We start from the raw sequence: 9,445 nt of genomic DNA, 5'->3' as shown, positions 1-9,445 counted from the left end.
AATAAAATGGGATTGTATATAATGAAACCATTTGCCTTTGATACAAAGAGATCACAATTACTTAGAATCATCTAATGTGAAATCTCATACCTTGAATGTCACAAAATTCGAAAAAATTTCTTTTGAACTTTAAATTTAATTCATGAAATAAATACAACCACTCAATTTTACATCCAATGGTCAAAATTAGTTGTACCACCTTGTACCAAAAATAAATAATCTCATTGTATACTTTTCCAAATAAAATATAAGATTGTCTATAAAAATGCGATTTATATTTTGTAAATGGAGATCACACCATTCTTATCCCTTCAATTTCAAACACAAAGTCTGAGAATATTATGTTTGAGCTTCTCAAATCCTCTTTCAAGCTTATCTCACTAGAGAACGTTGCACTTCACTAGCACAAAAAGGATATAATAATTTTCTTGGTGACAATTTCCAAAAAGAAGTGGACCCAATACCTTTAAAATTTCAAAAAACTGCCTTCTGAAGAAATTACAAAGACATGCTCATTCCAAAACTACCCCAAAAATCTATACCTACCTACTATAATGAGTCTAGGTTCAGATTAGAGCTGCTTATACTCGAAGATCGCATTCTTCAAAATGCTGTTTTTTGCCATGATTGTTGAAATAACGCACCGATGACTGTTTGAACAATCCATGCATAACCACAAAATTCCAGTGGCATTGGTCCCAAATCGCTTGAATCCGAAGACCCCAAAATGTAACCAAAATCAAAAGTAGGGATTAAGTCGAGCAGTCTTGATCCTCCACACAAAATCAAATTACAAACTAGTGTCTTGTCTCTCTTTTTCTGAGGAGCTAGACTCCATCTCCAAAACCCAAAGTACACCAGGCAATTTTGGATGAAGAGAGAAAATAAACTAGAAGGAACTCTTTGATTGTATGCCCCAGAACCACCCACATGTTCTTCATCCTCAATCTATTCTTCCTCGTCTTCTTTCCCTTCGTCCCCACAATCTTCTTCCTGCTCATCCATATCTTCTTTCTCTGTGTGCCCACCCTCTTCTGTTTCTTCACCTTTTCCTTCGCTTCCAATCACGTTAGACTCAGGCTCTTCTTCACTCTTCCTTTTCTTGTTCGTTTCTTTGGACTTTTTGAATGCCTTCTTCTTCCTGAAGTCTGCATAATCAACAGACAATATTATAGATGCCACTATGTGTTTATTTTCTGTTGGGGTTTTGGAGAGGGGGGGGGGGGAGAGAGAGAGAGAGTACATGAGTAAACATACATATTTCTACATGTATATGTACGCCATCATATATTAATTTTTAGACAAGGTCACCCTGCTCGATGTGAATTCATTCTGAATTCATTCAGATACTACCGTATTTAGCTTACTCAAAGTGTTATGGTTGAATATAAAATGAACCATTGGATAACTCACCTCAAGCAAATAACCAAGTTATTTCAGAGACGACGCTTGTGCAGATTCATTAGTTTATATCTTTTCATCACAAGCACTTTCTCTAGCCCCACATCCGCTCCATCTACCATGATATTAACAGGGCCATGGATATGGCAAGAAATTTATTCCTTTGAATTTCTATCAAACATTTTGAGAATGATTGCCACTTTATCCAGAATATGGTGCCACTGGGTCAAGTGACAAAAACACACTCTATTTCATAACTAGGACAATAAATTTTACCAACATATAAGCTACCCATGCACAAATAGTGTTTTCAGCCAAGGCGCCCAGATACAGGTGCATTACAGACACGGATATGAAGAACAGGGATACAACTTGGCATTGCTAAAAATACAAGATAAAGACAGATAATAGTATCCGATCCCACACACACAGTGTAGCATGTATAGTATAGGAAAATATTACATCCAACACTTTGTTACACATACATATCATATCATAATGCCTAACATTAAAATTTATTGAAATTCTTCTTTACAGTTTGAGTCATTTCACGCAAAAGTATCCTAGCAGCATTTGGTATCAGTATCAATATGACACTGGCACATTACACATATACAAGTAGTAGTGCATCAAAAATTGAGTTTTATATATATATATATGGAAAAACCTTAAAAACACCTAACGGCAAAATGCTACAGTGTTTCGCCACCGCCACGAACTTGCTATGTCTGTGGCGGTTTATTGAACAGACCCGACAACGCGCCGTTTGTTGCAGGTCCGCATGATTTTTTGACCGTCAATGGACCTAGTATGTCTGTGACGGTACTGCCACAAATATGCTAGATCTGTGGTGGTCGAAAAACGCACGCTGCCCCATTTTTTCGGACAGTGATGAGTCTATAGGCGAAAACACTGTTCATTTTTGCCCATAGGCATTGCGTAGTCTTCTTTTATATATATATATATATATATATATGGGAAAATATGGGATTAACCCACAAGCTCATATGAACATATGAGCCCAACGGCTCAAATTGAATCTAGAGCAATCTAACGATCACGGATGTCTGGTAGTGATTGATTTTTTTTTTTTTTATATATATAGATCCAAATCACTTGAAATTTTAGGTGGGTGTTCTTCTCATTAAGACGCACCTAATAAAAATATAAAAAAAATTATTCGCGAAGAACAAAATGACCAAAATACCCTCTGAAACTTGTCGGGGGTATTTTGGTCAGTTTATTTCATGTAAAATATTTTTTTTGATATTTTTCGAAGATTCACTTATTTTTTATAAATACGTGCCTAAAATTTCAAGTGATTTGGATTTGTAGAAAAAAACCTAAAATTCAAACACTACCGGACATCCGTGATCGTCAAATCGGCCTAAAATCAATCTGGGACATTGGGCTCATATGTTCCTACGAGTTAGTGGCTTAATCCCATCTTTTCCCTATATATATATATATATCGAGAGAGAAAGAGAGAGAGAGAATGGTGCAGATCCATCTGAATTTGCTGCCATGGAAAAGGTATCCTGAAATGCATATAGAGCAAAAGTCCAAAAGTAAATAACTAATAAATTTTTCATTCCAAAAGCAATTTATTAAGAGAGTATTCAACAAGTGCAGTTTCTTTTCCTATACCTACTTGACACCATCCATCCAGCAGAAGTGAACAAGGGATGGCTGGGGTGTGTCGTTCCTCCACCCAATGTCCATTAATCTACTATTGAGCATCGAATGGTTGGGGCAATGTCAAGGGAGTGTAGGAAATAATACTGATCTTAGTAATGCAATTATCTTAAAAATCTTTCCCTTTAGAATAGTGAAAAAAATTGCCACTCAAATTAAAAAATTCATATATTATCTAAAAAGCCTTAAAACCTAGATTCATTGATTGAGAAGGAACTGAGAAAGAAAAAACTGTAGATTTACCGTCAAAAGAGACTCTAAGAAGAGTAGTATTACCCTCAAAGAACTTGTTTTTCGATACTAATATACTGAGAAGGAACTGAGAAACTAAAGTACAGGTAAATACCTTCCAGAGAAACTCTTAGGGGCTCTGTGAACTCAGGGAAATCAATTTCCTCTAGTGCTTTGAAAACATCCTCGGCATTAATTGTCTGTCGCTTTGATTCCTGACATATGTCATTTGCCCTGCAAATCATATGCACATTCAAATCCACTTCTCTGTTGTTGATTGGTTTTTTGTCCAAGAGTAAAGTGTGGGATTAAAAGAAAAATGATAGTCAAACATATAGCTCAAGCTTTCAAGCTTAACCACCTTGCTTCCCATTAAAATTTTCAGAATATGACTACTAAAGAAGCAATTATAAATGTTTCACTGACCTCTTTAAAATTGTTTATACATGATACTTTGTGCGACAGTTTTCTTATCCATTAAAATGTTGAACAAGATTCAAGCCCAATTCTGCAAGTTATTTAATTGCCCTTGGCTACATGCCATCAAAGCAATTTTGTGTTCTCCAATTAGCACCAGGATTTAATCCAAAAGACCCTTTCAAAATTTTCTAAAGATACTGAAATACTCTTTCTTTTTTATATCATAAATGCTATGATGTTTTGAAAGATGACTGTGGTACCAACTACGCAGCGCACAACTTCATAGAAAAGATAGAGAACAAGACAGAGTCCTTGTTTGCACGCTTTAAAAGTCTAATCGTTTGAATACCAAAAGATGAAACCAACATAAAATGTGTTATTCCTTGAAGACAATAAAAAGAATGTTGTTGCAGTGGTACTCGAATCTGCACAAATCAATAAAACCAGTGATTAAAAACCTGGAATCAGGCTGAGACTCGCCAGGGTCCTGAGCCCGAAGCAGCCACCGACTCAGCTGAGTCAGCAGTCCGCCTCGGCAAATTTGGTGGTCAGATTCAGCCAAGTCTCTGTGAAAATAAACAGAGGGGTTGCGACCCAATGAGACCCACCCAAGTCCCAGTGTTTTTTATCTGGACAGGGCATTGTGCTGGGTCTAAGTAACTTAGGCAAGTCCAAGCCCCAAGTCACCAATTTCTTGATCACTGAACAATGAATTTGGTTATTATAAAAAATGAGCATTGAAAAAAATATTTCCTTGAAAATTGTTAAGAAGAAAAAGGAAAAGACAAAAAGAATATCTAAGATAAAAGATAAAAGCCAAAATGGATAAATCTCAAGAATTCATTGTACTAGTGTTTGGGGACTGAATTCAAGGCCAAAGAGCTGTCATGCCATCATTACAACTAAGATTTGGTTATACGTTTTTTGAGAATGGAGCAGTGCACAAAGAATATGAAGCCGATGCAGAACCATCATTATCGAAGTCCTCCCCATTGGATGGAAAACCTTCTATAATTGCATGGCGAGGACATTCAGTGGAGACAGGCCTTGAAAATTAGTGTTTAAGGACCGACTTTGAGGCTGGAGAGCTGCCATTCTATGAATTATAACAAAGAATGGTTATATATTTTCGATAATGAAGCATTGCACAAAGAATATGCAGCCAATGAAGAACCACAATTGTTGCAGCTCTTCACATTAGATCGAAACCTTCCAAAAATCATACAAAACACCCACTTTGCAGAAAAATTTTGCATAAATTAGAAAGTATTGAGCATCCCAAGATAAATGAACACTCTTGAATTCTCAATGGTATAGGCAAAAGAGATGGACACTCCTTCAAATGTTTTAAATTTTAAGGATAGCATTTTTTTCTGAAGGCAATAATTCAATCACTCTTACACTGTCCTATTGGGTCTAATGAGGCTTTTCAATTTCACAATGGGGTAAACCTGCCTCTATGGGGGCACTGTTGGAGTAACGGTGATCTCCACCAATGCCCATCATTCTTTGGAGACGTCCTTGGTGGTTGTGCCATGGTTACTATGGCTAGAGAGGAGGAAAATGTGTTTCAATGACAAAAGGAGCAAGGTGGATAGAATATGGGAGCAGATTAAGATGACAATATGGCCATGCACAAGATCAAGAAATGAATTTTGGAGGTATGAGATCTTGAAACATGGTGGAGGGAGATTTCAAGAGCCTCGAAAGTGGTGGTTCTGCGACCTCAAAAGGTTCCTATGGCTTCGCATGCGTCCGAATTCAATGTCTAGAATATCGGCATGCACAAGATCAAAAATTTAACTTTGATTATTGTTCAAAAAGGCGGACCACCCAGCGCCTAGGCAGTCCAGAAGGCCTGGACGCATCGCCCAAGCCTAGGCAGCCAAACTAGGCGGCAGTCCCTGGGTGACTGCCCAAGGCCTAGGGGCGAAAGTTTTTTTTTTTTTTTTTGTTCTATTGATTTTTTTTTAAACATAAAGGCTTTTAGGGATAGATTTTAGGTTCATTTGAAATGTAACCCACAAGAACCCATTTTAGAGAGAAAAAAAACTCAAAAAAACTAAATTTTGTGATTTTCATTGAATTGATGTGTTTCTCAAAGTTACGAAAACGGATCCAAACATCACCCATGTAGATTGGATTTAGTTTTGGAGTTTTATAATTCTATTAGAGGATGTTTTTTATTATTTTAGCACCTGAGAACATCTCAGAGGTGGGAGTTTGGAGTTCGAGCAAGCAAAGTAAGTGCAAAACTTTACTTTTTAGATTGCTTGCTTTATTTTGAGATGTCTTCTTTAGGATTTAGTCGAAGTGAAGATCCGGGTTGGAAATATGGATATAACCTGAATCCAAATGACAAAAATTGCATTAGATGCAATTATTGTGAAAAAGATACAAAAGGGAGCATAAACCCGTTTAAGAAACATCTTGTCGGTATTAAGGGGGATGTTGCCCCTTGTAAAAATGTTCCTAAAGCTATCAGAGAGGAGATTAAGCAATATATGAGTTCTGTAAAACAAAAACAGAAACAAAATCCTTGTTATTTGAATAGATCTATTTCTGCTTCTTCTAGAAGAAGTGATCCGGGTTAGAAATATGGTTATAACCCAAAACCAAACGATAAAATTTGTATAAGATGTAATTTTTGTGAAAAAGATACCAATTGGGGTATTAACCGATTCAAGAAACACCTTGCTGGTATTAAAGGGAATGTTGCTCCTTGTAAAAAAGTTCCTGAAGCTATTCAGGATGAGATTAGACAATTTCTGAATTTAAAAGAATAAAAAAAAGATGAAAGTGAGCCTTGTTCTATGGAAATATATTCTCCAAGTTCTTTTAGAAAGGGTGATCCGTGTTGGAAGTATGGCTATAACACGAATCCAATTGACGAAAATTATGTTAAATGTAATTATTGTGAAAAGGATACTAATGGGGGCATTTACCTGTTTAAAAAACGCGTTGCCGATATTAAGGGGAATGTTGCCCCGTGTAAAAATGTTCCTAAGCCTACCAGGGAGGAAATTATATAATATTTGAGTTTAGGGAAGCACAAAAAAATAGAAAAGGGTAAAGCAACCAAGACTCCTAGGGCCTCATTTGCACATACTAGTAAGAGGGAGGTAGAAAAGGAGGAGGAAGATGCATATTCAAAAGAAACAAAGGAGGACCAACGTTATATTGAAGAGGGATATGACTCTGATGATGATGGCCTTGAATTTGATGCATATGATAAGACTTACCCTATTCCTTCTGATGATGATGATGACTGAAGACTCTTGGTGTTGGGCGTTGAGTGTTGTGCTGCGTGTCGACTGTTGAGTGTCAACGATTCTGTCCTAGAATATATATTTTCTAAATTTCTGTATATTTCTTTTTCTTATTTTTAGTTTTTACTTACTAGTTTCTAGTTCTGCTATCTAACTTTTGTGTGTACAGTCTACAATGCATCAAACTATCAGTGTATGCTTGTATGGTTATACTATTTTAGCATTGTATGAAAAATGAAAATATGGATTATGGTCTCTTATGGATTATCAAAATTCTCTTCTCAACTTCTTCTTTTTTTCAACTTGGATTATGGCCTTATAGATTATCAAAATTCTTATAGATTATGGTTTTATGGATTATTAAAATTCTTCTGGATTAATCATTACCTTACTATCTTTTCTTTTCTTTTCAACTGGGCCACCCAGGTTCTGAGCGCCCGCCTAGGCGACCGCTTAGGCATTGGGCGGCCTGGACCCCCATGGCCACCTGGGTGCCGCCTAGTGCTTTTTGAAGCACTGATTTTGATAATTTTCAATGTGTAAGATGTTGAATATGGTGGATGGGAATTTCCAGGGCAAAGGTACCAAAGCGAGTTGGTCAGAAAGTAGACTCCAAGACTAGAAGACTAGGCGCAGCTAAACTTAGACGGCATCCGAAAGGGAATCCTATACCAACGGCATTTGTGGTGCGTTGAGGGGCCAAAACAAGTTTGTGCTCATGACCTCTCAAGGCCTTGCAATTCTAATGAGGTTGGTTCTTGGTTATTGTTATTCACTTATTCAAGCATAGAAATATAGCGTCTCGAAGGAAATCAGGGTTCATTGAGGGAGACTTCAGCAATGCTAGAAGTTGGGGAAGTGGTAAGGAGAAATGTCCTTACATACTTCCACCGTATTTGTTGGGAATCCAATGAGGGGACCGACACATTTGCTACAGGAGTATCCAATCAACACTTGTGGTGTGGTGACATGGTTCTAAAGGGATAGAGTACATAGGTGAAGTCCTAGGTAAATTGACTGAGCATTGTAAGTTCAGGAGTTACATTCGGGTAAACATGTTAATCAATTTTGATTATTGGAAATTCACATTCAAGAAAAAGAAAAAACTTTTTAAGAGCCAGTAATATGCTAAACTTTTCCACAGTTATGTTAAAATATTTTGTCATCTTCCATGTTTCTGAACACTCCTTTACGAAAGAGCACTCAACATGGAACTTTATATGAAATATTTGTTAGGTACAAAAAGGTTGGCTAACATTTTGAAGACATTTTAAAAGAACTAGGGGTTATGCAGTTCTTTTTCCATTTTCCTCAGAGAGAAAACTAAAAATATCCCATGTTTTTTCACACGGATTGTTTTATGCGCTGATCTGCTAACTATCACAAAATTTTCATGGCCACCAGAATATAATAAAATTAAACCAACTCTCTCTCTCTCTCTCTGACCATATACACTCTCACTGATAAGACCATATGCCCTCTCACTTATACGAATAGCACAAACCTAGAAAGTTAAAAACCCTAGCTGTATTTCACAGCGGTCATAAATAGATAACCAACATATAAACTAGAGCATTCAGGGGAAAAAAAAATCATCATCAGCATCAAAGCAGCCTTTTCCCAACTAATTGGGAAAGGCTGTGAATCCTAATTTGCCATTTTGAGCCTTCCACTTGGACTAACTCAAGTGTCCTAACAGATATTGCACTGGGTTTGCACTGCATATGGTGAGCCCACCGAAGTCTATTTCTCTCATCTTATTACCGGAAAAAAATAAAATAAGACTGAAAACAATTGCATAAACTGGAAACTAATCAGTAAACCCTAAATACAGAGATTAAGCATCGACAAGAAGACGGAAAAAATATACTGAAACTAAAAAAATAACACTGATTAGGTAGAATCCTTCACCTAAAACGTAAATTTGATGCACGGTAAAAGGCTTACGTCGCAGAGAGGTAATGGATGAAGATGCGAGCACTTTCTGAGAAAGCAGAGAGAGCTTCATTGCTGATGTTGACGTCCTTTGACGGCTCATCATCCACTTTTGATAGATAGCTCAGCTTCTCTTTCACCATCCTCTTCACTATTGACCTTGGCAGCTCATCCACCTCCATTTCTTCTTCCTCCTCTTCTCTCTCCTCTCTTTCTCACGGCCTCACGTCTCTACGGCTCCTCTGATTTCCCTCTCTCTCTCTTTCTTCTCCGCTCTCTCTGCTTTTGGGGTTTAAATGGGAGGGAACAGGTGAGGGGAGGCTCCCGCCTTCGTTTTTTGCGCGCCTAAATGCCCGTGAAGAGATCATAATGTCGGAACAACCCCTATTGCAAACAAAGCGTGACACTTCCAATCTTGTTTCACGGATGCATGGAGTAGATCGTCCCTTTACGACGAGTCCTAGTTAGTATAGGCCAGATGGTATGGCGATCCT

The 9,445-nt window shown here is 37.3% G+C and overlaps 1 protein-coding gene across 1 annotated transcript; it reads right to left on the bottom strand.

Annotated features, from left to right (window-relative positions):
- Positions 1-277: 277 nt before the first annotated feature.
- NF-YB11 (nuclear factor Y, subunit B11) lies at positions 278-9,220 on the bottom strand. Its single transcript, XM_006855009.4, has 3 exons — positions 8,964-9,220; positions 3,443-3,561; positions 278-1,148 (listed from the first exon to the last, which is right to left on the bottom strand). Exons 1-3 carry the CDS (start codon positions 9,131-9,133, stop codon positions 949-951), a joined length of 489 nt encoding a protein of 162 aa, XP_006855071.1. The 5' UTR covers positions 9,134-9,220; the 3' UTR covers positions 278-948.
- Positions 9,221-9,445: the final 225 nt, after the last annotated feature.

Source organism: Amborella trichopoda, chromosome 11, assembly GCF_054954075.1.
Source record: "Amborella trichopoda isolate Santa Cruz 75 chromosome 11, AtrichopodaSantaCruz75HAP2 v2.0, whole genome shotgun sequence".
NCBI classification, from domain to species: domain Eukaryota; kingdom Viridiplantae; phylum Streptophyta; class Magnoliopsida; order Amborellales; family Amborellaceae; genus Amborella; species Amborella trichopoda.
The sequence above is the reverse complement of the archived record's forward strand: the minus strand, read 5'-3'. Positions and strand labels throughout refer to the sequence as shown.

Bases quoted from the DNA above. Each gene is read 5' to 3' on its own strand.
- NF-YB11 (XM_006855009.4), bottom strand. From the start codon at position 9,133: ATGGAGGTGGATGAGCTGCCAAGGTCAATAGTGAAGAGGATGGTGAAA. The intron at 3,562-8,963 runs GTAAGCCTTTTA...TATGATTTGCAG, and splicing joins ATCCATTACCTCTCTGCGAC to GGCAAATGACATATGTCAGG. The intron at 1,149-3,442 runs GTATTTACCTGT...TTGATTATGCAG, and splicing joins CCTAAGAGTTTCTCTGGAAG to ACTTCAGGAAGAAGAAGGCA.